This window comes from Clarias gariepinus, chromosome 9 (genome assembly GCF_024256425.1).
Source record: "Clarias gariepinus isolate MV-2021 ecotype Netherlands chromosome 9, CGAR_prim_01v2, whole genome shotgun sequence".
NCBI classification, from domain to species: domain Eukaryota; kingdom Metazoa; phylum Chordata; class Actinopteri; order Siluriformes; family Clariidae; genus Clarias; species Clarias gariepinus.
The window spans coordinates 6334664-6362146 of NC_071108.1; the positions used below are offsets into that span (position 1 = coordinate 6334664).

The 27483-nt window shown below is 37.3% G+C and overlaps 1 protein-coding gene across 1 annotated transcript in view; it reads left to right on the plus strand.

The window, feature by feature from the left end:
- The window catches only part of kcnd1 (potassium voltage-gated channel, Shal-related subfamily, member 1), an 84616-nt gene extending 58692 nt beyond the window's left edge, over positions 1-25924 (plus strand). Inside the window, exons 3-7 of the mRNA XM_053503328.1 lie at positions 11452-11614; positions 12692-12775; positions 20898-20993; positions 22390-22628; positions 24830-25924. Coding sequence (XP_053359303.1) covers positions 11452-11614; positions 12692-12775; positions 20898-20993; positions 22390-22628; positions 24830-25031 — 784 coding nt within the window. The 3' untranslated portion in view covers positions 25032-25924. The remainder of the gene's footprint in view (positions 1-11451; positions 11615-12691; positions 12776-20897; positions 20994-22389; positions 22629-24829) is intronic.
- Positions 25925-27483: the final 1559 nt, after the last annotated feature.

Here is a 27483-nt window from a genome sequence, read left to right on the forward strand (position 1 = left end):
TGTAACCCCAGAACTACTGGGGGGCCCGACTTTTTAGTGGACAGGAATGCACAACATGGCTTAACTGGCCACAGTAAAAGCAGGCCCCGTCATGACTACGGCGCTGACGCTCCCTTGGAGAAATATGTGCGCGACCTATCTGCATTGGTTCAGGAGGTGGCTCAGGGGTAGTAAAAGTGGGCGCTGGAGTGTAAACTTTACTGAAGGGCCAGTGTTCCTCGCGTCGGGATCGTTTACGGGCGTCGATGCGTGTCGCCAAGTCGATTAAACCCTGCAGGTCTGACGGGAGCTCTCGGGCCGCAAGCTCATCCTTGATTGAGTCTGAGAGTCCGTTAAAAAAACAATCAAAAAGGGCTTTTTCGTCCCAGCCACAGGAGGGCGCCAGTGTCCGAAAATCAATGGCGTAGTTGGAAACAGAGCTAGATGCCTGGCGTAGTTGAAGTATCTGTCCTGCTGCCTGGTGTCCTGTGAACGAACGGTCGAAAACCCTCCTCATCTTATCAGTAAATGTTTTGTACGTGAAACAGCAAGGAACCTGGGCATCCCATAATGCTGTTCCCCACTCCCTTGCTTTCCCTGAGAGGAGCGTGATTATATAAGCCACTCTGGATCGTTCAGTGGGAAATAAAGCGGCCTGCAGCTCGAGAACGAGGGAACACTGCGACAGGAAGGAGCGACAAGTAGACGGGTCGCCATCATAAGTGGGTGGGGCAGGTAGGCGTGGTTCATGACCAGTGGCATGTACTGGGAGAGAGGGTTGTGGGATAATTGCCGGAGGTGGTTGTGTTTGCTGTAGCTGAGTGGTCAGTGACGCTAAGGTTTCCGTGATAGTTTGAAGCGTGGAGGTGATCTGCCTGATTTCTTGTTGGTGACTGCCTAGGAGGGCTCCCTGGCTCTCCAGTGCCCCCCTCAGGCGAGCTGCCTCTGCTGGGTCCATTATTGGCCAGATTATACTGTTACGTGCGCAGGTCGAGATGGATCCAAGTGCAGTGGAGCAACTTTAAGGAATTGATTATGTTGGATGTGGGATTTGGAACTGGCTTGGCAGTGGTTTTCTTTGAAAACGGCTTTGTAGCTGGAGCGCTTGCTGCGCTGTGTTGGGGAGCTGCGTGTGCAGAGAAAGGGAGAGAGAGGCGCGAGAATGCGGAAGCGCCGTGAGCCGGGCGAGAGCGCTATGTGTGTCCTGCGCAGGAATGCGGAAGTGCGGAGAGCCGGCGACAGGGCTTTGCGTGCAGCGTGACTCGTGCAGGGATGCGGAGGCGTGGAGAGCCGGCGAGTGAATGGAGACGTCGCACAGGTTGGTGGCTGATTTCGTTAAGCTTTCTCGAGTTCAGTGCCAGAGAGACGAGGGAAAGTTCGTGATCCGAGTTCGTAGTCGTTGAAACAAATCCAATGGTCAATAACAAAATCCGTGAGCGTGGGAATCAAAAACATGAGACAATGGCGAGGTCGAGAAAAAACAAAGCGTGGTCGGTAGCAAAGAGTCAAGGCATTATTTCAAGAGTGAAATAAACGCTGGAGAATTGGGCTATGGAAGGCACACAATAATCTGGCGATAAGGTGGTGTTAGTGTGTGGTTTAAATACGTACGGGGAATGATTACAGATGGCACACAGGTGTGTGGAAGGCGGAACGTGAGGTGGTGAGATGTAAGGAGAGGTTGGGAACGTGGAACAGGAGTGTTTATGAAATCATGGTGGAGCTGTGGATTGGCGGGTCGTGACAGATCAAGTAAAACCATAATTTGTAATGAAATGTCTGCTGAATTAAAGTGTAAAACCGACTAGTACAGTAACATTAGAATGATGGAAACATTTTAAAGAAGCCCATACTGTATGTCAGTAAATGACAATACTGGCCAAAGTGGCTTAAAACTCACTGGGGAAACTGTACACAAAATCATTTACCAACACTACTTACAGGAAATCGGCTGGGCGTTATTGCCACATCCTCCATACAGTCCAAGCCATTTCCACATGTTTGGGCCGTTAAAGGAGTTCTTGGGAGGCCAGTGTTTCAGACATGAAGCAGGGAGTCCGATCATGGCTTGAGCATACTGAGAAAACCAAGCACTAGTGAAAAGCTGGAAAAAGTGCATTAGTGTAGGAGGAGAAATAAGTGGAGTTTTTACTTGCATAACTCTGTTCTGTTATTCTGCGAAATCAAAAGCCATGGTTTGACTAAAATACAAATTTTACACACTTAACCATATGGACTCGTCCCCTAATTATATTACTCTTTATAGAGATATCCAGGTGTTTTTAACAACAACAACAACAACAAAACACACAACATAATGGGCTATTTCGTAGAACAAACACCTGACTGTAGACCTTTCAATGCATTATAGTCTCACCTTCCAATGCTCGGGCTTTTATTTTTATTCTTAGCTGCTGTTTTTCTTGGTATGATGTGGTTTTGTTCTTGATTTGTTCTCATTAAGGTGCAAATGTTCTCTGCAATCCTGATAGTTATGATTATTAGCCTATTTTTCTTTCTTGGTTTTTACCATCTTTGCATCTTTGTGTTTGTTATCGGTGGCTTATTTTAATTTTCATGAACTATGATGCAAATAATAAGCTGTTGGTTGTTGTAATAAAACAGTTGTGCTTATACCTACGCCTCTGCAATTGTAACAGCCGGTCTAGAGCTATATAACATATACCTCTCTCTCTCTCTCTTTCTCTCTCTCTCTTTCTCACACACACAGTTTACTCGATCCTGATTTTGCTTTCGTCTTCCCTTTACCCTGGTTATCTGTGTCTCTCTATTTTTCCTTAGCCAAAATTCTTAGGCTAAAGTGTTAAATTAAATGCTTTAATGAGTTCTCTTCTCAACATCTCAACACTTATGCTCTTTCTAATTATCTGTATAGTTCCTCTTTCATCTCATTTCAGTCCCCCCCCCCCCCTCTCTCTCCTAATTCATCTTTTCTGTGAACCACTCACAAACCTCCTTGACCCCTTTCTGGACTGCCATCTAGGCCAGGCAGCCTGTTCGTCTCTGCAGTTTCTGTCCAACAACTTCTATTAAAGGAAACTCAAAGTAGTGTCACATTCTCTGTGACACAGGAGAGACGTACAGCACTGTGTTAATTTATGCTGTGTAATGACACTTCACGCTACATCCGTCAAAGTCAGGAGTCTGAGTTGTGAAATGCCCTCATGGCATAGTGTGCTGAAAAGGATTCAGTGATTAGGATCCCTTTGCAAGAGTACTGAGAATCCAAAACTTGTAAACAGGGAACAGGTCTGGGTCAAACACAGAAGTCCTTCCAAAACAGGTCAGATTAGAGATCAGTATTACCAAACCTAAAGGGAGTCTCAAGACTGAGGGAGGCACAGTACCTCATCAATCTTCATCTATGTGGTGCATCAACCGTACAATTCTCAATCGCAATAAATAGATATACTACAGTACCTATAAAATAAGAAGAAAACCAGAACTGCAGAATGAACGAATCAAGTCAATGAAACATTATATATTGTTGTATATTACAGATACAACAATTATATATCATATATTAATACACTATATGAAGAAAACAATTTTTGGCCAAACCTGCAATGACATTGTTTCCAAATATACTTCAATATTTACATTTAGCAGATGTCCCTATCCAGAGCAACTTACATTTTTATCTCATTATACTGTACATCTGAGTAGTTGAGGGTTAAGGGCCTTGCTCAAGGACCCAACAAGGACATTTTTTTTTTGATGGTCATGGGATTTGAATCTGAGATCTTCCAAACCGTAGCCTATTGTCTTAACCACTGAGCTATGCCTGACCACCTGAGATGGAGTTGGTCCCCCTTTTGCAGCCTTAACAGCTTTCACTCTTCTATGAAGGCTGTCCACAAGGTTTTGATCGCACTATTTTTGTGGGAATTACTGTAATGTCCATTCATTCTGTAGAACTTTTATGAGGTCAGAAACTAATGTTTGATGAGAAATCCTGGTCTAATTCCAAAGTTGCTTGATGGGGTTGAGGTCAGGGCTCTGTGTTAGGGCCAATCAAGTTCTTAAACACTGAACTTATCAAACCATGTCTTAATAGTCCTCATTTTGTGCACTGGGGCACAGTCATGTTGGAATAGAAAAGGGCTTGTTAACTGTTGCCCTAAAGTTGAAAGAATAGCATTTCTGGAGCATTAAGCTTGCCCTTTGATGAGGATAAAGGAAAAATTATGGAAGTGTGTATGTGTGAGAAACATGTGTTTATATAATAATGAGATTGTCTCTGATGCGCAAGCCAGGGGTGAAGGCGACAGTGGCAAGGAAAAACTCCCTGAGCTGACAATAGGAAGAATCCTTGAGAGGAACCAGACTCAACAGAGAACCCATCCTCATTTGGGTGATAACGGATAAAAATTATATAACATCATGTGTGTTATGCAGCTGAAAGTGCAATATAACAGAAGTGATTTAAATTAACATGAAGTCCAGTTCAGCACAGGGATGAGTGAGTAGGTGCAGAGGGCAGATGGGGTCTGGATCACTGGGGTCTAGTGCATATTAACAACGGTTTTTAGAATGTTTGGGATTGTTAGGTTTTTATTTGGATAGAAAACAGTCATCCATAACCCGGTTGCTGAGCAATGGCAGTGGCTGATGGGAAAGGGAGGCCAGTTTGGGCATTTTGTGACACTACAATAAACTTTGGTCAGAGGAGTCCATGGGTGACATTGGCACTAGCATAAAAACATTAATTTCCTGTTCAGGATCAGTGTGCATTTGTGATTTATCTTTAAACTGACAGAAACAAAATAACAAATTTAATGTTACACTTTAATTAAAAAAAGTTGCAAAGTTGCATTGGGGCATTTGGATCACTCTGATTGCACTTGAAAGTAATCAAAGTGTTTTCATGTCTTCTCTTTAATAATCCATTCAGACCGCCTTAGGATACTCTATTCTGGATCTGCAATCAGTCGAATTGTACGTTTTTAAATGCATTTAAAAATATTCATCTGCTTTAAATAAAAATAACGACATGTGTAATATCATCTTAGTCCAGGAAAGAAGAGTTTTGGATCCTTTTTTTTTTTTTTTTTTTTTTTTTACATAACCTTCTTCATCCAGAACAGTAGCGATGTTTTGTAATGTTAATGAACTGCAACATGAACGGAACACAACAGAAAAAAGCAAAGCATGATAAGAAGGAGAGGCATTGTGCTTCTACAAATCTGTGTCGGTTTCTGCCTCATGTGTGTCCCTGAGGCCATCTCCTGATCTTTTTGTCTTTGGAGGTTTGGACTGGAGGCTTTCCAGAGCATCATGAGATTAGGAGGTGGACTGGTGGAGCTCCAAGGCTGCTGAGGGGGAGCGTGAAAGCGCAGAAGGAACAGAGAGAATGTGAAATTATATAAAGAGAATATCCCTGTAAGGCAGAAAAGTTGAAATTTAACTTCTTTTTCCATTTATGTTACAAGGTGCCTTTATAAATAAATAAATAAATAAATAAATAAATAAGCAACAACAACAATAATAATCATATAAAATAATAACAATAATAAATTCAAATGTGTCTCTTTTGTCATCATAGAATTACTGGAATTAGATAAATACAATACAGTAGACAATCCTCAAAGCTAAGAATGTTTCTAATAAAACTGCCTGAAATTGTTCGCTTTGTATTCTGCATGATCGGTGCTGTACTAGTTTAAGCATTCCTATTATTATTATTATTATTATTATTATTATTATTATTATTATTATTATATACTCGATTTATTACTATACAGTAATTTTAATTCTATATTTTATTTTATTCTTTCTTAGTTAAATTTAACTTCTGTTTTCCGTTTTATATATTTTTTTCTATTTCATGGTCTTTTATTTTAAGGTCACGGGCAGTTGTCTAAAGCATTTCACTGCATATCGTACTGTGTATGTCTGTGTATGTGACAAATAAAATTTGAATTAGATTTAGTTCATCCATTATAAATGCTACAACAGAATATGTTTTGATAATATATTGACTTCAGCAAACATTTTATATTTTATATACAATACTGTATTTAATGTATCTTGTACCTGAACAGTTTCATAGGAATTTTTTATTTTTTTTGTTAAGCCACGCAGTGACCTATGAATTTATAGTGAGAAACCGATGCAGATGTTGACAGATGAGCAGGCCGGTGATTAGGATACTGTACTGCTGATGCTGAGTGCTGAATGGTTGAAACAGATGAAAGGGGAAATGAGGTTGCTGCTGGGTTTTTTACTTGACCAACCAATTTTTAAATTGTATCTTCATCGTGTTGCATCAAAAAAATTTGTTTCATTTAATCTACATCATTTAACTTAATTTAACACAAAGAAATTTGGCGGAGGGGGACTCAAGACTTTCGCACAGTACCATATGCCTTAAAAAAACATGCTGTGGAGGATTAAAAACTTTTACCAAGAAAGCTGGCAAAATGATCAATGTTACACACTCCAAACCAGCCTAGCATTACATTATTATCATTAATTATTTTGTTATTAGATTTTCTCCACCACTTGTCACAGTCGTTTTCTCTTGTTCACTTGTGCTTTCTTCACTGGCTTTTTCAATACAGTAGGTGGCATCCTCTTTTTTTTTTTTTTTTTTTTGAAAGGTGAGACATGTCAGTGAGGTAGACCACTTTAAGGGCATTACTGGTATTGAATTGTACAGTACAGTACAATACCCATTAGAGGGATTCATGTACGTCAGTAACTGCTGGGTTTTCCTGCACCGAAGGAACTCAGTGGTTTTTTCTCTTAAAGACATTTCAAGGTAGAAGCTTAACTATCTTTAATTAACTGCCAAGATTTGATTATGAAACTACTCTAAAAAAAAGACATAATTGACCTGTAGTCATGCCTCAATAATGTAAGGTTTATACATTGATGAGAATATTAAAGGAGCACATTGTACTTTTTTAGAGCCCTCTGCTGGCTGTAAGGTGAACTGCGATTGTAAGGAAAATATTGACTATAAGCTGAAATATCACAAATTACACTTTTGTTTGATGTGTACTGTATCTTTCCATCTTTTTGGCTATTACAGATCTAGGAAATGTATATATAGGAAACATTACTCATGTAAGTTTGATCATGTAGCATGATTTATCAAACCAGCTACCACTTTATAACCTATATGTAAGCTATGCTAAGCTGTCACATTGATATGACTGATCACTAATTCTGTCCCTGTTTGATTTTTCTATACAAATTAATTTTGTGAGACTCGTGATGGCAGGGTCGTTCAGGGTTGAGAGTTCGATTCCCGCCTTGGAGTCTGTGCATGTGCTTGGTGGGTTTCCTCCTTTAATCCAAAGACCTGCTGATTAGGCTAATTGGCTGTGCAGGCTGTATGTTGCCTCGTCTCCTACGTTTCCTGGGATAGGCTCCTTGTGACCCTGTGTACAGGATAAAGACGTATACAGACGTATACAGACGTATACAGACGATGACGACGACAATGTTCGACTCGGAAACATTGATCTCCCAGAAAGGAAACGCTGTTATTTTTGAAGGAAGAAGCAGTTTACTAAGATTGCATTTTCTCGCAGTAGTAATTGGGATAGCCACAGCAACAGAAATTGTGTGTAGGTGGTGTTTCTGTCTGTCACTGTTGTGATTAAGACAAATATTGTTTTAATTTGAGCCATCTGCAGAGTCCTCCTGGTGAAACAAGAGTACATGGTGTGAATGTGTAAGTGCACTCTGATAAGGTTCTTTCATTCTCTCTCTCTCTCTCTCTGTCTCGTACGCACACTTCGGGCTCTTAGCCGCTGCTTAGTTCTTTGGCACCTGGTTTGTCTTTGGCAGCTATAAAGTGCTGAGCGAGCTTCAGCTGTCAGAGCAGCACGCCGGAGGACGGGAGTGTCCTGTAAATGTTAGATTAGTGGAATAAATGCTGCTGCCAATAATCCAGAATTTGAGGCACTTTCTAACAAAACTAAATTTCTGAATTTCTGATATATTATTTTATTTATAGTAATCATTAACATAATATCAACAGTGTTTATATCCAATTTTGGATAAAAAATTCTTTATTAATTATGTGTGGTACAGTGGTGAACTGGGTAATGTCCCCATTTTACAACTCTGGGTCAATCCCAGTATGGAATTTCATATCTTATACTGGTATATGGTTTTACTCTGGATTCTCTGGTTTTCGTCAACCTCCTTAAAACATACCCGTAAAAAAATAAGTTGTGCAAACTTTCCTTTACAGTAAGTGTGATTTTTACACACACATGATTTTCAGTTTGCATTATCCTGGACTTGGTGACACAGTGGATCAAGAGACAATCCTGGTAACAAATGTCGCACACACACACAACTAGGGGCACGCCTACAGTACCTGCACAATGTGGGATAGTTGGAGGAAACCTTGGAATATGGAGAAAACCTGTGGGAAAGTCAGTGCAGATAGTAAACCAACCTCAAGATGGAACACAAGAAGCCAAATGCTGTGCTACCATCTAATAATGGTATATGATAATATACCATTATAATAATAAGAATAAGAATATCTACAGACGATTCCTGGAAACTGTGAAGCATGATTTTTTGGGCAAAATGGTGAAAACGCCGCTTTTGTAAGACAAGAGTTCCTGAGATATGGCCATTCCTGCACGCGTGTGTGTCTTAGCAACTCCTGTGTCTGCATGTCTGATGCACACCCGTATTCCACAATGCAAAATGAATGGATTCCTACGGGAAAATTGTTTTTGGTCAGGTAATAAACAAACCTTCTTAACTCCCAAAAGGTTTGAGCAATCGTCTCAATTTAAAATTTGCACAAGCCAAGAAACCCGGATTGCTTACGTGATACAAGTTGTGTGTGTGTGTATGTGTGTGTGTTTGTATGTGAAATTGAGCAAGCATCAGCGATGGAGATACAGTACAGAGGAAGTTTTTGCTGATTCATTGCCTTTCCACTGTGAAATAAAGTTTATTCTCTATGGAGCGAGTTCGCAGTCGTTTATAAAGCGGTTAATTATTTTTGATCAACATGATTTATTCCAAAGTAGGAGGTTTGTACTCTAGCTGTTTGAGAAAAAAAAAAAAAGTGCCAAGGTTGTTACTTCCATCCATAGCGCTCAAGAGATCTGGCTGAACTTTTTGATGTAAGTTATGTGGGAGTGCTTGCAAAATTGAGGGAACCTACAGTAGGGAATTTGGGGAAATTATCGGTCTGATTCGTTTAAAAAATTACAGCACCGACTCTTGAAGGATTGGGTCGATATGTCCTGTATTTTTGTCCGAAGTATAGGCTATTCCTACCACTGCTAATAACAGCACTTTTCATGTAAAGTCAAATTCTTATGTTGCATTGCATAAAATATTAAAACTAAGAAAGCAAGCAAGCCACACCGTAGTCATGAATTGTTTTTTATTCCTGCAGTTTTGTTTTTGCCTTTTATCGTGGTTGGTGGATTTTTATTTTTTTTAATCGACAGTGACATCAGTGACCTTGAGCCATTATAACTCGTTGTGATTGGCTACTAATCATTTGATTGATGTAAGAGGACTGGAGCATGACTTTTCCTGTCTGGAGTTCAGCTTGTGTCATCTTTCGGCCGCCAGCCTGATTTATGGGTCAAAACAAAAACATGACCAGCCCCGTGGGGAAGTTAATGATCCACCAGTGTGTAGGAGGACAGGGAATTATTAGTGCGCGTGTGTGCGCGTGCATGTGCGTGTGTACGCGCATGAGAGAGAATAGATTACAGCATGGGTGTGTTTCCCGTCTGTGGCTACAAGCTCTGCTATTAAAAAGGATTCTCTCTGCTAAATGAGTTGTGCTAAATGAGCGAGCGATTAGAGATGAGCTCTGGATCCCTGAGGATGGGAAAACCAATATGCATTTTCCAAAGAAATTCATCCAATTAGTGTAAAAGCTTCAGCAAAGACTTTTTGAATCATTTATGGAAATCAGTAAAATTCTGGGAACTTGTCCACAAACACAAAGTGAATCTCATGCACTCTCACCATAATACACAATACATGAACGCACACACAAAAAAGCTTATATTGAAGACTTGTCGGGAAAAAAAATCACTCTACACTGCACAATCCTGACCCCTATACATGTTCAATTATTATGGGGGAAAAAAATGGCAAAAAGTTTATACTGTTAATAACAATAAAATACTAAACTACTGTAAATGTTACCTAATAATAGCAAAGTTTCAATAAATGATACCTAATTGAATGTAATTTGCTAATTTACTTAAATAGGAAAAAGTAAAGTAGAACTAGCTTAGCATAAAACAAATCTCACAAATGTACTATCACAAACACATCCACCTCTTGATGAATTACTTGATGTGACTGTTAACACATAGTTTGTACCTAGCTACAGTAGTAATATGTCTGCTAAGAAGATATTAACAAACATTAGCTAAAAGTAAATGCTAGCTAAGAAAATGTTAGTAGGTAAAATTTAGATTTAATAAATGTTAATTTTGGTTTAATAAGTATTGCGAAATAATTGTATGTATTCTGTAATTAATTGATAAAACTGCCATCCAATAATTTGAAGCCTAGCTATAAAATACAGAGGGGCACAAAAAATGTATACACACTTGTTATCTCTGGCCTTTTTTTAAAAACTCAAATAGAATGATAGCAATAATGTTTCCTCTAAAGATGTCAGTAGTTGTACCAATAAACGTCAATGCTGATTATCAAAAAGCATACAAAAGAAAATAAGAAAAATAAAAATAGGGAAAAGGACTAGTAAAAAAAGTCTCAATTACCACTCATTTAATAATTAAATTCATTTAATAATAATGTAATAATTTTCATAATTTATAACTTTAAATGCTTTATGTCCCCTATTTACGAATTTCCTTAACAAACAACCATAACACCAGTTTATCCTAAATAATAGCCTAATTCCAAACATGAAAAATGTTATCAAATCATTCATTCAACTCTCTTTTATGATAACTGTAGATTACTTTCTGCAGTTGTTCTTAAAATTCAGAACATTTCGAGAAAACCTAAACTCATAAAAGTTTATCCATTCAATGCCACATACATAATTCTCTTATACTAAGCTTGTCCATGCTCTGAGGCTTTTTGTTCACCAATATGAGTCCAAATGTCACATCCATAGAGAGAATGAGATTCTCATGTATAACCATCACATTGAGCACTGTACTGTATGTAGGAGAATACATATTCACTGATTGCTATTCTTCCATTTTGTCTTCCAGACAAATACAATATTTTTTTACCAAGAATCACAACAAAAAACAAAGTGCTCAGTAGTGTCCATTACGGTATGTCAGCTGTTCAGAAGGGCATTTAATTGTCATTTTTAAGTCGCATATAGACTTCTCAATTTAAAGTCTCCTTTAGGCTTCATTTATTCCGTCCTGGTTTGAGTTGTGTGAATCGCTCAATGTTTCGTAACTATAATCCTGACCGCTTGTATCTCTTTGTCTCTTTTGGGTGTTGCAGATATGGAGACATGGTTCCCAAAACCATCGCAGGCAAAATCTTCGGCTCCATCTGCTCTCTGAGTGGCGTCCTGGTGATCGCACTTCCTGTTCCTGTCATAGTGTCCAACTTCAGTCGCATCTACCACCAGAACCAGAGAGCTGACAAGATGCGTGCCCAGCAGGTACTGAGAGAATTTGTGCAAGATTTTCTATAATTGGACTGAGGAATATTAGAAACAAGTCAACAAAAGCTGTCTTTTTAATAAGAGGAATTTAAGCCCTATGTTTCCAGTTTAATTTCTATGTAGTGGATTTTTATCACGATGAAGTTGATCTCAGAACCAGAGACAATTAGGCTGCAAAACAGGAAACCAAACCAAGATTCAAGATGGAGTGTGTTTGGAAAGCTTGCTGAAAGACAAAACACATTCATACCCGTATATAATAATAATAATAATAATAATAATAATAATAATAATAATAATAATAATAATAATGAAGTGAAACAACAAATGGACAAAACAGCAGCTATTTACTTGTTTGTTTGTTTGTTTGTTTGTTGGTTGGTTAGTTTATCAGTTTATTATACATAAGTATATACATTAATAAGTGCAAATTGAAAGTGCAAAATTTTTAATTTTAAAAAGTAAGCAAACAGGTGAATAAATGAAACAAATAGATGACTACTACCACTTCTTAAAAAACAAATAATAATAATAATAATAATAATAATAATAATAATAATAATTACTATTATTATTACTTAAAACATGAAAAAATATTTTTAAAAAATGTCAATAAGATTGCAGGAAAATAGTACAGGATACAAGCATGCATTCTACATCCTAAAATATACAGTAATAAATAAATAAATAAATCAATAAAAAACAAGCAGCATATGACATTTTTTTATTTATACATTTACATTTTGGAAATGTGAAACCTTACACATAGTGTTTTTGGCACACATTTTTTTTTCTTTTATTCTAATAGTACACAGATTAGAATAATTAGTACACAGATTAGATTAATTTTTGCATTTCAAAGTATTTCATATCAACCTTTTTTATGTTTTTTTTTTAATAATTTTTTTGTGCTACCTAATCAAAGCAGCAGATGCTTTTTAGAGTAAATGGAGTTCAGAGTTTCCACAAATGCAGCTTTACAGAGCTTTTTTTTTTTTTTTCAGTCCATTTCAACACTTTTGGGATAAGTGCTGATGCAGCCCTTTAAAACGTGGTTTTCTCTGTTTTTTACAGAAAGTGCGTCTGGCCAGGATTCGCTTGTCTAAAAAAGGAACCACTAATGCATTCCTGCAGTACAAAGATGAAGGGGGACTCCAGGTGAGTATCCGTGTGCCAGGATGCAGGAACGGGGTCTGTCTGTGAAGGATGAGCAAGAAACAAACAACAGACACAGTTCAGTTATGTTCACATTACACGCTGTGTGTTCATGCGATTGTCTTGTCTCAGTAGTTAGGAGACTCACAGTAACGGCATGTACAGTGTTGCTGTTTTCCTCTGACATTGTTGAGATAAAGATGAATATTGTTTTAATTTGCACCATCTGCAGATCCTGCCTTCGGTGAAACCTAAATAAGATTCACATTTTATAATGATGAAGAAAGACGAAGCACAGCCTGTGGTTTACATTGGGTATACAGTATGGCGTGGTGGCTCTGTGTTTGCTTGGACTAAAAACACACACACGCATGCACACACACTTTTACCTCTTAGCAGTTGTTTGTAGTAAAGTGCTGAGTATTAGAATAACGCGCTGAAGAAGACGACCTTACTGCTCAAGTTACATAAGCATCATAAACTCAGCTGCCTCCCAGACAAATTTAAGACGCTCTCTAACGGAATGATGTAGCTTTATTTCAGCTCATGTTGTTAACTTTATGGACGGAAGATCTCGTTTGTTATAAAGCTGAAGGGCTCGGAGGAACGAGACTCCGCCACATTTATTACTTTAAATGCAAGAACTGGAAACTTGTAAACTGAAGAAATGAGTTGAAATAAACTCAAATGACTTTGTTTACATTCCCTTTGGTTGTAAAGTCCTCCCATATTTTTTCGAACAGCCTTTAAACAAACAAACAACCAAACCAAAAAAAATGAGTGTGTGGTAAAGGTAATTGCTGTTTTTAATCTGTTTTTAACTTAATCTTCCTGGATGTCCAATTTGGGAATTGCACTCATTTGTGAAAGAATATTTCATAAGCTGGATGCAAGGAGCAGGACCAAAAAAAAAAGAAGCTTCTACGAAAAATTTATTTATATAATTCTTTTTGTAAAAGTAAGATTTTTTTTAACATTTTGACTAAATTTCTGGCCTATTTTGTAAATGTTCCATACATTTTCTAATTTGCTTATTAATTCTCCAAAAAAAAAAAAACTTTCTGAAGCATCTAAATACTTTTTAAATACATAAATACATTTTAATATTTAATTTATATATTTGAATATTTTAAATTTCTAACTCATTTGTGAAATTTTCTCTTAATTTCCTAACTGATTTTTAAATCATTTTATACTTTTTTAATTTATCTTTGTTTCGCAAATTTCTAGTTTCTCAATTTTTTCATTTTTGTACGTTTAATTTTTTTTTTTTTTAAAAACATGTTTTTTTTTCCTTGTTCTAACTCACATAGTAAGATGTGCGATATATAAATATTCTCTGAACGCACTGTAAACTGAGACAAGGAGAAAACTGAAGTCTCTCAACAATGGTCAGTTTTTTCATACAGTGATTGGCTCTTCTCCAGCTGACTGATGTCCTGTACAACCTGTTTCTGTTTCTTGACAAGTCTGACTGTCTATTATTTATTTATTATACTTTCCAAAGACTAAATTTATCTTAGACAGATCAGAAACTCAAATTAGTTCCTCTACTCTACTGTACGTCTTTAAATTCAGGAGAAGGGAATTCAGAGTTTGATGCATTTATTAGTATGATTGAATTCTTTTCTCTTTTTTTAATAATATCAGACAATTCTAGACAGTAATATGAGCCTGATGGATATCTGACATTTTAGAGGCTTTTTTGTATTTCAGACTAATGAGTGGAAATGTTAGCATGAAGCCCCAGGGACTCTGAAAATAACATTTTCATGTAAGCAGTGTTTTATGTGATGCAAACAGAGCCTGCAGTGTGTTATCATTTTGCAGGGATTCGTGAAGGCAGCTTTGATGAAACACCGTCATTAAGTTTGCTCGCAACCAAGTCTCATGCATGCGCAGTACTAGCTGCGGCTATTTGTACTGCACCTTGTAAATGAATGGACGACTAGGCCCTGAAGCTCTGCATTTCCAATTAACCAAAAAAAAAAAAAAGTTGAATGTGTGTTTCCTTATATTGTCTCTCTTCTTAGTAAGTTTATTGCCAGCTCATCATTTCAAGGAAGCTTTTGCCTGATTCCAAATGAAATTTTAACAAACTGAAACACCCCAGTGATTCCTGAGGAGGCTGGAGGTGATTGTAAAGCCCTTTCAAATAAAAATGCTCAGTCTAGTACTGGAAATAAAAAAGGTTCAGTTGGTTTGTGTTTGAGATCGGTAATGGTAGATACAGTATGTGTCTATTATGACTCTGACATGATAAAGCACTCTCAGAAGATGAAGCATCGTCTCCCCCAGCATGATAGGCATAAATGGTTTTCGTTAATGGGAAAGGTTTGGTTAGAGGTTTTCCTCAAGGGAACATTTCAAAGAACATTCAGGGTTGTGGAATTAACCATTTTTTTCCTGACTGTTCACAAAGAACCTTTTAACATTGCATTAACTTGATTTTGTGTCTGTAACCATGACTCAATAAAGTTCTGAAAAATTTTATTTTTAGGTGTAGTGGGAGAAAATAATAGCAATGTTCTGATGTGCTGGTACGGCAAAACTGCTCAGTTTGAGGGGAATTGTGAACAGTGTCACAAACTAATGACCCATGGTTTATTATTTTGCTGGAAGTGGACAATTAAAATTAACTGTTGGTTACTGCACCATGCTGGAGTGAAAAAAAAACAAACAAAAAAAAACAGATCTTGCGTGAGATCTGGCGTTAATTTTATACACTATTTATTATTATCAAGCATGACAAAAAGTGGACAGGGGTAGTTCAGTGGTGTGTTAGATGTGTAATGAGATAAAAATATAAGTCACTCTGGATAAGGGTGTTTGCCAAATGCCGTAATGTAAATAATGTTAAAATTCCCAAATAATAATTTGTAAGTAATCTACATACTTGTTTAATAAAAACGTAAATGCAATAGGCGGCACGGTGGTGTAGTGGTTAGCACTGTTGCCTTGCACCTCCAGGGTCTGGGTTTGATTCCCGTTTCTGTATGCATGGAGTTTACATGTTCTCCGCATGCTTGGCGGGTTTCCTCCCACATTCCAAAGACATGCAGATTAGGCTAATTGGCGTTCCCAAATTGCCTGTAGTGTGTGTGTGAGACTATGTGTTTGGACTATGTGTGTGTGCGCTGTGATGGATTGGCACCCTGTCCATACCCCGCCTCATGCTCTAAGTTTCCTGGGATAGGCTCCAGGCCCCCTGTGACCCTGAATGCAGAATAAAGCTGTATAGACGATAAGTGAGTAAGTGAATATTGCAATATTGTGCAACATTCATCTCTTTAGGAATGACAGTGTCCATCTTGTATACATTGGACAGTGTCCAGCTTATATGCATTTTGCTAGTATATGATTTGAAAAGTGCAGGGCACCCCTAAGTGGCTTAGTGGTTATCATTGTTGCCTTGCACCTGTGTGTCTGCCCTGCAATGGATTGGCCTTGTGCCCTAAGTCTCCTGGGAAAGGCTCCAGGTTCTGATTCTTGCATTTGGGTTAAGAAAGTGGGTGGCACGTTGGTGTTGTAGTAAGTACTGAGGCCTCGCACCTACAAGGTCAATTCCTGTCAGTGTTTAATTCTGGACTCAGTTCAGTGTGCATGGACTTCTTCTTTTGGTGGGTTTCCTCTGGGTATTCTGGTTTCCTCCCACCATCCAAAGACATGCAGGTTAAGCTAATTGGCTTTTTCTGTAGTTTGTGACTGTATGTTTTTGGCACCACATCCCGGGTGACCCCACTGCGTGCTCTGAATCACCAGGGCCAGACTTCCTTCCTGCGACCCTGTACAGGATAAGCAGCATACTGTATAAGTGAGTGAGCGAGAGTGTTACAAAAGTCTGCTGCCACCATGAGGTAAAAGGAAAAATTACAACATGCTGACCAGCAAGCCACAGAGAACCCAGGGGCTAGTTAACATCAGTCCATGAGTTGCATTTGGCCCTGGGGCTGGACTTTGGACACCATTGTTTTAAAGGCTCTACCATATGAAGATCCAAGAGTTGTTCCCATACACAAAACTTTAATGTAGAGCCACATTTGCCAGAGATAATGTACTAGCCCATGAAAGTGAGTAAATCAAGTTGGGAATGTGGTTATCCATCTGGTGGAGTGACTAACACTGACTCTTTAGCCTTGTCCCCAGCTGTGTGTCTGTGCACCGTGTGGGTGTAATTAGCCAAGCTGATTAGCAGGTCCTGTAGAAAGTGCGTGGGGTGAGAATGAGAGAACAGCAGGATGAGAGGTGGGCTGGAGATGCCACGATAATTATAAAGACAGTGTTAATAATGTCAAATACGGAGGACTGAGCCAGAGATCCAGCAACATGGAGAAACTGTAAAGCTGCTCTCCTTTATGTCAGCTGCTGGATAATGTATCTTACTGTAATCTAAAAAAGGATGCATTCTAATCTGGCTGTGGTTCTGAATATATACGGGACAAATGAAATGAAATACCAAGATGGACTTGTTATGTCAAGGTTCTCTAAGGACCTTTAATTCCGGAAACCTGTTATATATAGTTTCGGTATGGAATACAAACAAACCACAGAATCTGGTTAGTAATGTCTTTTGGATAATTCAGGACAAACTGTAATATTATGGCTTGTAGTTCTTCAGAATGTATTGCAATATACATCATTCAGCCATGTTAATAGCTTGCTTATGCAACTACCTAATCTGCCAATCATGTGACTGCAGCAGACTTTTCTTGATGTTGAGTTTAAACATCCAATTAGGGGAAAAAAAATGTGATGTCAGATTTTGACTGCGACTTTTTTTTTGTTTGTTGGCGATGAACAGACTGGCTTGATTATTTTAGAAATCTCCTGGGAGTTTTATGCTGAAAAATGATAGAGTTTATATGAATAGTTGTAATGTATAGTGTTCAATGTCAAAGAAAGAAAGAAAGAAAGAAAGAAAGAAAGAGCTATGAAAAAAATAGAGACAAACTGCAATAAACAAACCAACAAAAAGTTAATTAATTATAATTTAACAGACCGTAGAAGGACATTCTGAACAGTGTGATTAACACAATCAGTGGATTTTTTTCTACTTCTCTATAAGCCATGATAATTTAATATTTACAGCATGGATCTATAACGTATTCCAATAGGCATATTCCATTTTCTTTCCAAGCTCTTCTTATTTGACACATTTTTGGAGATTTTCATGACATCATTCGGGAGATTCTCAGGATCTTTGCCAAAAGCTGTCCATTTAACCAGGAACAGTTATTTATGAGGATGATTTATCATCAGGCATTGCAGCTGTTTAGTATATTGGAGTACATATGTTCTAACACTCTAACAGGTGTTCTAACAATCATTAATTACACTAACTAGTAAGAGGTGAGAACAACTGCCTGACAAAACTTACATTCAAAGTTGTTGTTCTGAATTGACTTGGAACTATCTGTGTTGCTCTATTTACGGCTAATGCAAGCCACAAAGCTAACTAGCTTCTAACACTATGCTGAATCCCGAATCCCTCTAAATCCCTGACCAAGGGCACTACTCTGTGTCGAACAAAAACCATAGCAAACTAGTTTTCCATTTTATGCCTTTTGGCATGTAATCCCAAAAATCTGGAGGTTAGCTGACAATCTGAAGCAGAAAAAGTGGAAATATAAAATACATCTCTCGTTTCTCAGTACTGTACAACACCTCCATGGTTTAAGAGTTTAAAACTATTTTCACACCATTGAGTTAGCACTCACTAATGGTTGCTGTCCAGCGCTGCCAGTTGCGGAAGTATAAATAAATAAAAAATGATGTCTGTTGAACTGTTATATCAAAGCAATATCGCTCTCCAGTTTGTTCTAAACATCAACGCAATATGTTACCGCATGACAGCCGTGCTGATATTCAGCACAACAGCACTGCCTCTTGTTTATTGCATAAATGTATGCTTTTGCCATTTTTGCTTTGTAGGTAGAAAACTCCTTATGAGTGCATTAAGTCATTAGATTATAATTTTAAATGCAGGAGCCCTTTTGGTTTTGCAACAACAGCAGGTCGTCTGCTCAGCCGTTTTAATGGTATGCATACAGAATTTGTATTCGCAGACTTTGAAGGGCTAATATGGGATAATATTAAAATTCCATGACCATTTTGTAGTTTTAATTAAATAAGCAAGGTCCGAAAAGGGATTCTGTCCAATAAAATTCTCAACCTCTACCTGGCATATTTTAATACACAATGCTATTAAATTATCTGTTTTGATCGGTCATAAGAAACTGATTAATTAAAGTATACTGTTTTGTTCTTTAAATAAACAACTGTTATTTTATGTGGCATAAAGTTCTGAGCTGTTATTGGAAAATCATGATCTTCAGAATGTGTCGTGGGATGAGGTGTAGCTCAGTGGTTAAGGTGTTGGCATTCTGATTGGAAGGTCCCAGTTTTCAAACCCCAGCACCACCAAGTTGCCGTTGTTAAGCCCTTGAGCCCTTAACCCTTAACTGACGTTAAAAATGAGATGGTAAGAATGTAAGTCGCTCTCGATAAGGGGATCTGCCAAATATAAATGTTGGAGCGACTCTGCTTAAGGTTGGGCTGCATCCTGGCACCAGTCTGTGGATTTTTTTTTTTACTTGTATCAGTGTTTTATTCACTATTTAAGGCCAGGTTCAGTTACTTAATACACTTTCATAGTCAGTTTAAGTCTCTATAATATACTGTAGATGTTAATTATTAAAGTATTAGTGCTCCAAACCTCTTGCATCTATGGGAAATATGATTCATGTTATTTATGTGATATTGCCATCAGCAGGTCATAAAAACATGAAAAGTGCAAAGGCTGCTGATGGGTTAATACCCAATGGAGAGCCACTGCAGGGAGATGATGTGCTCATGCTTACTGAGCCTTCCTGAGGCATTTAAGGCTTCAAATATGCAATTTATAGTAAATCACACTGAAAATAGACTTATTAACAAAGTAGTTACAGTTATGCATACAGCTAATAAAATGACTCAAGTATGTATTTAAATACAATACAATATGAAAGTCAATGTACTTAGTTACATTCCGCCTCTGGTTGTATTCCATCGTTGCCAAAGAACAACTTTCAAACTAGTGAAAAACAAAACAAAACAAAACAAAAAACCCTTTAAGGTCTGTTTATTGATGATCTTGTCAGGCAAAACTTTAAAGCCTGCAATGGTTGCTAGTGCTTTCCGCTGACGGAGCACTTCCAGTGAGTTTCTGATGCCCTGTTTACTTTTATCTAATGTGCCCTCGTACACTTACCCCGGTCGTTTCCACTTTAGTGGAATCACTGTTCACATATTAAAGACTGTTCCAATACTTTACCAGCTTGAAAAGAGTACATTAAATGACCCCTTGCAAGCCCAGGGGATCGAGTCAGCATAATCGTAAACATCAGAAGCAGAAGGTCTTGTGATCCGAGGCTATTTCTGTTTTAGGCAGCAAAAAAATCCAGACAAGTAAAAGGCAAATGAAAATATAGACTTAGTTTTTGTGTAATGTCGGAAAAAAATTAAGAAATGATTATGAAAACTGCACATTAAGCAGGACTAACCTAAAGTTGTTGTTTTTTTTTTCCTAAAAAGAAACACTGATCATCTGTACAAGCATTTCAAGTACAGCATGATCACAAAAATATACTTAAGCTTATTTTTTACTTAATTTTAATTTCAATTATATGAGAAATGTTCACATAAGAAGTTACAAAACGACATTTTAAATAACAACAACAACAACGACAAACGTTTTTGGTTCAAGATCTCCATACTACAGGTATCTTTGCACCTAAAAGCACGTTTACCAACTGCATGTTTCAATGACAGTATTTTTAAATGTGTGCATTGTAGAGCTCATACAGAAAGGTCAGCTAATTTTACCAACAGGAATTGTGGAAATGATCCTCTGGAGCCTAGAAATAGATGGAGTCGTCTTTAAATAGCTCAGCACTGGATGACCTAGAGAACATTTGTGCTGCTGATCTAGAATCAAGTTTTATTGTCTTTAAATACCATAAACAGAAATTGATCTTGCCTCTTTTCCTTTGTTATACTCTGCCTGGGTTTGTAGTTATATTGACTTCTTTACACACATGAGTTGAATGCCCATAGATAACTTTCTCCTGTGCTGCCGTTTTTCCAGCATCATGATGGCGACAGTGGCGCGCTGTGTCTAAAGAACAGGTCGTCCTTTGAGCACCAGCACCACCATCTGTTACACTGCCTGGAGAAGACTACGGTAAGAGTTCGACTAAGGTTCAAAAGGCCATGAAATTGCTTTGGGCACAAAGTGACACATTTTTAATGGCAGGGAAAATACAGAATTGGCAACCCTGAAGAAGAAAATGCATTAGTCGTTAATGTTAAACGATACAGCAATCAGTAAGAAAGTGTACATTTTTCCTTTCTTTTGTCCTTCCTCCATACCAACCTCAGCACCTTGTTGTTGTTGTCGTTGCAAAACTGTGTAAAAATGCACACTTCAGTTGATCACACTTCTTATTTTTAAAGTTATTATGTAAAATACTTATAATCTATCCATACATTTAATAAAACTGTATTGCTTATGTATCTGTACTTTGAAGATATTCGCAAAAAAATATGTGAAGATATGGAAGAGAAGATATGCTACTTTGAAATTTTAATGGAAAATGCCCTTATATTGTAAAAACATCAAGCTTGAAAAAGTCTTTACTTTATCTTAAAATTTATAGGAGGCGCTGTACATTTTTTATCATGCACTTATGAGTGTGCAAGTAAAGTCTACTTAATAAATGCAATTTAACACCTTTTTTCCTCGCATTTCATGGTAACATAAAAATTTTAGTTCATTCCATACTTTAGATAGTGTTGAACCTTTTTAAAACGCGCTTAAGAGTGTGCAATTAAAAAACATGTGAACTAAGTCGCAGGCACATCTAGTTAATATATAATTAGTAATATGGTAATATTATTACTTTGTTCTGATTGGATTTGTATTGTGCTTCTGGTCACAATTTTATAAATATCCTGATTTGATAGTACTTTTTAAAAATTTTGTTTTAATTCTAAACAAACCCCTATTACACAGGATGCTGTGCTGGCGGCCAGTGTGTTAACAGTTTATTAAGTGCCACCTGTAGAAATGTAGAGGAATGCAACATTTTAGCATTTCATATGAAGATAAATTTTTTTTTTTAATGAATAAAAACTTGATTCTGCACAAAAGAATGGTGCTATGTAACTGTACACATACAGTACATATATACAGTACATACAGTATATATGAATGCATTAAAATATTTATTTGTGAATGTACATACATACAGTACTAATGTAAATATCTATCCCATATATATAATCACATATTTAAAATTCATAATGCATTATATTACATTATACATTCTGTATGGGTCATTTTTATTGAAGGAGAAATAAACTCATTTTGAAGAATTATGAGTGATAAAAAGCAGCTCTTATGACTCCTGACAGGTCTGATGGAAAAATGTGCCAGTATGTAGATAAATATACAGTATGTAGATAAAACATACAAAAGTAGGACTTTAAACAAGGATGTGATCTGCAAAGAGCAAGAAAAAAAGTGGGTAACCTTTAGCTTGTCATAGAACTCAGCATGTCCTTTCATCCTTTCACAGAACCATGAGTTTACCGATGAACTGACCTACAGTGAGATGTGTATGACAGAGTCAGTGGGCTTCCGAACCAGCCGCAGCACCTCAATCTCCAGCCAGCAGGGTGTCTCGACCTCTTGCTGTCCTCGCCGAGCTAAGAGGAGAGCCATCCGCCTGGCCAACTCCACCGTATCAGTGAGCCGCGGCAGCATCCAGGAGCTCGATACGCTGCATGTTCACAAGAGCCCATCTGGTCCTCAGAGGTACTTGGTACTCACATCATCATAAAAAACACTCAGGACAAATCACAGCTTGATTTGGTCAGATTGTAGTGGTCATGTGACACCCACCAGGTGTAAATTGATAATAACATCATTTGTGAACCATGATGGTTTTAATTTCATTTAAATATAGAAGGATTAAAGTTTACTCTAAAACACTAAAATGGCTAGAATGTTTGTAGACTGGTGCTACGTACAGTATTAGCTATTCCAGTCAAGAGTTAGCCACATTGATGGACACACTGATGGTATCACTATCTAATACATAGAGTTATAAGTAATAACATTTATTTAGTGAAGCTTCTTTACTCACTTTTCTTACACAATTTTAGGGCCGATTTAACATCATATTGATGAGAAGCCGAATGCAGAAGTAGTGGGGACATTTATGCAAATGCTGGACTGAAAAGTCCTATTACGCAATGCGGCTCTACAATGCAGTTATGACAGCGACTCGGCTTGGATAATTAGCTATCTAAGACACAACCATTTTTTTTTACATTTTTCTTTATGAATAGTGTACAGTTGTGACCAAAAGTTTTGAGAATTACATTAATTTTAGGTCGGCAGCTTCAGTGTTCTTACGTCTTTTTGACAGATGTTACCATGGTATACTGAAGTATAATTACAAGCATTTCATAGGTGTCAAATGTTTCTATTGACAATTATTTTACGTTAATGCAAAGAGTCAATTTTGAAAATGCTTTTGAAAGCATTTTCATGGCCAGGAAAATTTTGTTTAAGGAACAAAATCTCACCATATTATTCCTCGAGCCACTGGTAATTTATGGCTGTGTTCTTAGGCAAAATTGTGAGTGCGTTCACTCCCTTGGCTGAGCAGCAACCCCATGCATGAATGGTCTCAGGATGCTTTACCGTTGGCACGACATACAGTGATGATAGCGCTCACCTTTTTTTCTCCAGACAAGCTTCTGTCAATAAAAGCCTTTGACCTTAATAAAATGCTTGTAATTATACTTTGGTATACCATAGTATCATCTAACAAATGATCTAAAAATACTAAAGCAGAAGACATTTTCACAATTAATATTTGTGTAATTCTCAAAACTTTTGGAATCACTCGATCCGCATTGTGGGTAATGTAGGACAGTGATAAGCAATAAGTCCAGCACTTTGCTTCTGGAGCCTAGACAGTCATTTATACAGTAGATTATCAGTTTTGTATATGTGGACTATATAGGTGCATTTAAAAAAATAAATAAAAATGTTATAATCAGTTAGTCTGCTTTATGACAGTTTATAGAGAGAGTGGTTAAAAATGGAACGGACATCCTGAATTTCTTTTTGTTTACGGCCTCATTTAGAGTCTGTGCCATATATAGTACTGTATAATTAATGGTTTAATTTTTAGTTTTCCAATTAAGCACACATACTGTACATTTGCTCCTGTACAGTATATCAGTGCATTGTTCTTAAATTTCTTATTCCCATAAGTACTTAATGTTGTAAAACATCTGTTCAAACAGTGTATTTAATGTAAGGTTTAGAACTAACAATGATATCCGCTTATGGACTCAGAATGAACACATACAGTACAGTAAGATCACCTTTACAATGTTATGTCTCCCTCTAATGGATGCATTGAAGGACTGCTAGGGTTTCTGCCAGACTGCCATCCTAAATTTAAATCAAATTAAAATCTATTTAGATATCATTATTAAATTGTTCAAATTAACATTGTCACTTGAGAGGGAACAATCTTTTCATTTCACAATTTGAACTAGTTAATATCAAACATAAGACTATAAAACATATTAAGAAACATTAAAAAACTAAATACGAAACACAAGCTTCCAGCATTTTAGCATGCCATGAAAATAAACAACAACAACAACAACAACAATCACACATGGTCAGCTTTACAAATGTTTTTGACCAAATTAAGATTAAAATACTTCTACACTTTGGAGGTTTTTCGTCAGGAAGGTATAGTCATGATGCTATTGTTCACTACACTCCTCTAAGCCATTAATGCCTACAGTACATATCATAATTAACAATATCCTAATTAGTCGTTGCAGCCCTAGCACATAACTTCGTACCCCTTGGTCATGTCTTCCATGTATTCCCTGTATTCTATGTAAGATTTCATGACAAATAATGCAAATTGCTAATATTCTGACCAAGGACGTTTTCTATGTTTTTACATCTTTCTCGAACAGTCGCTCGAGCCTCAATGCCAGGACAGAAGACCTGAAGTTAAATTGTGAGCAGCGAGACTTCACGGCGGCCATCATTAGCATTCCCACACCTCCAGCCAACACGCCTGATGAAAGCCTGCCGTCGTCACCTGCCATCCCCGGCATCTTGCGCAACTCCCGCTGCTCCTACACTCACGAGACCGTCAAGATCTCGTCCTTATAACAAAACCGCCTCCAAGCACAGAGCTTTCCTCCAATGCACAAACGAGAAGGAGGGAGCTTTTCCTGTCTGACTTACCACCAGAACATCATCCCAAGATACAATGCATTTGACAAAGGCACCCAGCAATGGCTTTATCCCAAACTCAAAGCTCCTTCAAGGACCTGTGAGAATAAATAATCAGGAATCTGGGACGTGAACTAATGCAAGTTTAATTACAGCCTTTTTTGCAGGACTGTTTGTTGGGCATTTATGATATTACCTTTCTTGGGGGAAAGACAAGGAAAATGACAAAAACTGTTCCATTCTTTTTTTGCTGAAAATAATACTGGATGAATGAGTGTGTTAAATCACAGGGCCAGAATTAAGAGTATAGAGACGGAACTCTATTCCTAAATAGATTTATCTCTGGAGGGAACGACATACAAATACTGTATCCTGCAATTCACAAGAAAAAAAAGTTATGGATGTTATGGTTGGGACTTAGCGGGTCAGTATACGTATATGTATCATAATTTGTATCATACATCACATGCATCTTCCAACTTTACCAAAAAAAAAAAGTCATCAGTGCCTCCCTACTCAGACATGCATGTTATTGTGCAGTAGATTGCAGAGAATGAAGCAGCTCAAACGCTATTCCCACATATTCTTTTTTTGCATGATAATTCCCCCACCTCTGTTTTGTTTTTTCCTATTTTATTACATAAAAAAGCATAATTTACATTAATTAAAAAAAACATGATTTACTGATGCAAAAGTGCTCAGTAACTTAAAAAAAAGAAACATTCAGGCATGACTCTGCAAAAATCTCTGTCAGGACATACATGGGGGTATGCAGGGGTGATGGGAGTGATGATTGTAGAAAGAATTTGGAATTTGTGTACATTAATCACAAATATGCATGGATACCGTTATAGGTATGTTTTAACTTTTCCTTTATATATATACATCGATCAGCCACAACACTAACATTACATTTGAATATAATATTTATTATATATTGATATAATTATTATATAAATAAATTATATATTGAATCAAATCACTTATCAATTATACAACAGAAACCTGGCGGTGAAAGGACCATGGTCCAATCCCACAGAAAAGCCAATGTAGCACAAATTATTGAGAAAAGTCCATTTTGGCTCTGATAGAAACGTATTAAAACACCCAGTGGCACGTTTGCTTGGGGATTAGCACTATCAACTTAACTTATCATGGTCCGGGTTTGATTCCCATTTTGGAGTCTGTCTGCATGGAGGTTGCATGTTCTCCCCATGCTTGGTGGGTTTCCTCTGGGTACTCTGGCTTCCTCCCACAGTCCAAAGACATGCAGATTAGACTAATTGGTATTCCTATATTGCCCATAGTGTGTGAATGTGCGTGTGAAAGTCCTCCACCATTCCTAGTTGGACTACAGATGTTCCTAGATGGATGGATGGATGGATGGATGGATGGATGGATGGATGGATAGAAACTCTCCTGATCTCAGTCTGGACAAGCATCCATATAATGCACCAGATGCCTTGGCAGCACAATATTGGACAAAATGTTTTGTACTTTAATGTTATGGCTGATCTGTGGCTGTATCTATTTTTTTTTACATTCATTGCTCCTTTGGGAAATCGCTGGCACTTTATGGTATGAGATTATGAATGAAGATAGGTGAAGGATGAAGGGATTTGTTACTGTCATTTGCTTTAACTGAATCCATAATGTAATACTTTTATGGGGTTAGTTTAAATACATCTCAGTTAGCTTTGTGTTTTTGCGCATTTATTTTCTTTCTTTTTTACTACTGTGATGCATCAGTGCTGCCAGTCTTTAATATGTGCACTTTAATATGTTCTCATTCAGCTGCTTATATTATGATTTTCTCATGATTCACATGCAGCAATGAAACTGGCAATAAAAAAAACATCATTATTTTAGTAAAAAAAAAAGTATAAAAAGTATTTAGTAAAAGTTTAATATTCCATAAAACTACTTGCACTTGACTGTGATGGCAAATGTACTCTGCGACTCTGTTTACAGGTATTGTTCCAAAATTATTTGTACTTTTGTTAGTTTTTTGATTGTTTGCTGGCGATTGTATCCTGAGCCATGAGGTAGTGAGCGTGAACATGCTGCGACGGCAGACTCCATGTCAGCGTACAGTACACAGACTGGATGGACATGATCGCAGAAAGAGGATGAAGGAGAGTGAGATCTGAAAAGCACAGCGGTGTACAGTCTATTCCACCAATAAAGTGAACAGAACTTAGCAAACTCAGTCTGTGGATTCATTCAGAGCTTTGAACAAGTGCAGGTTTTGAAAAGAAAAAAAATGTTTAGCCAAAGTATATGCTGTGTTTGGTCATTTTGATTTATCAAAATATAAAAAAATTTTTTTTTGGTCATTTAGGTTTGTTTTACTTTTTGTTTAGCCCTTTATGATTTTTTTTTATTTTTT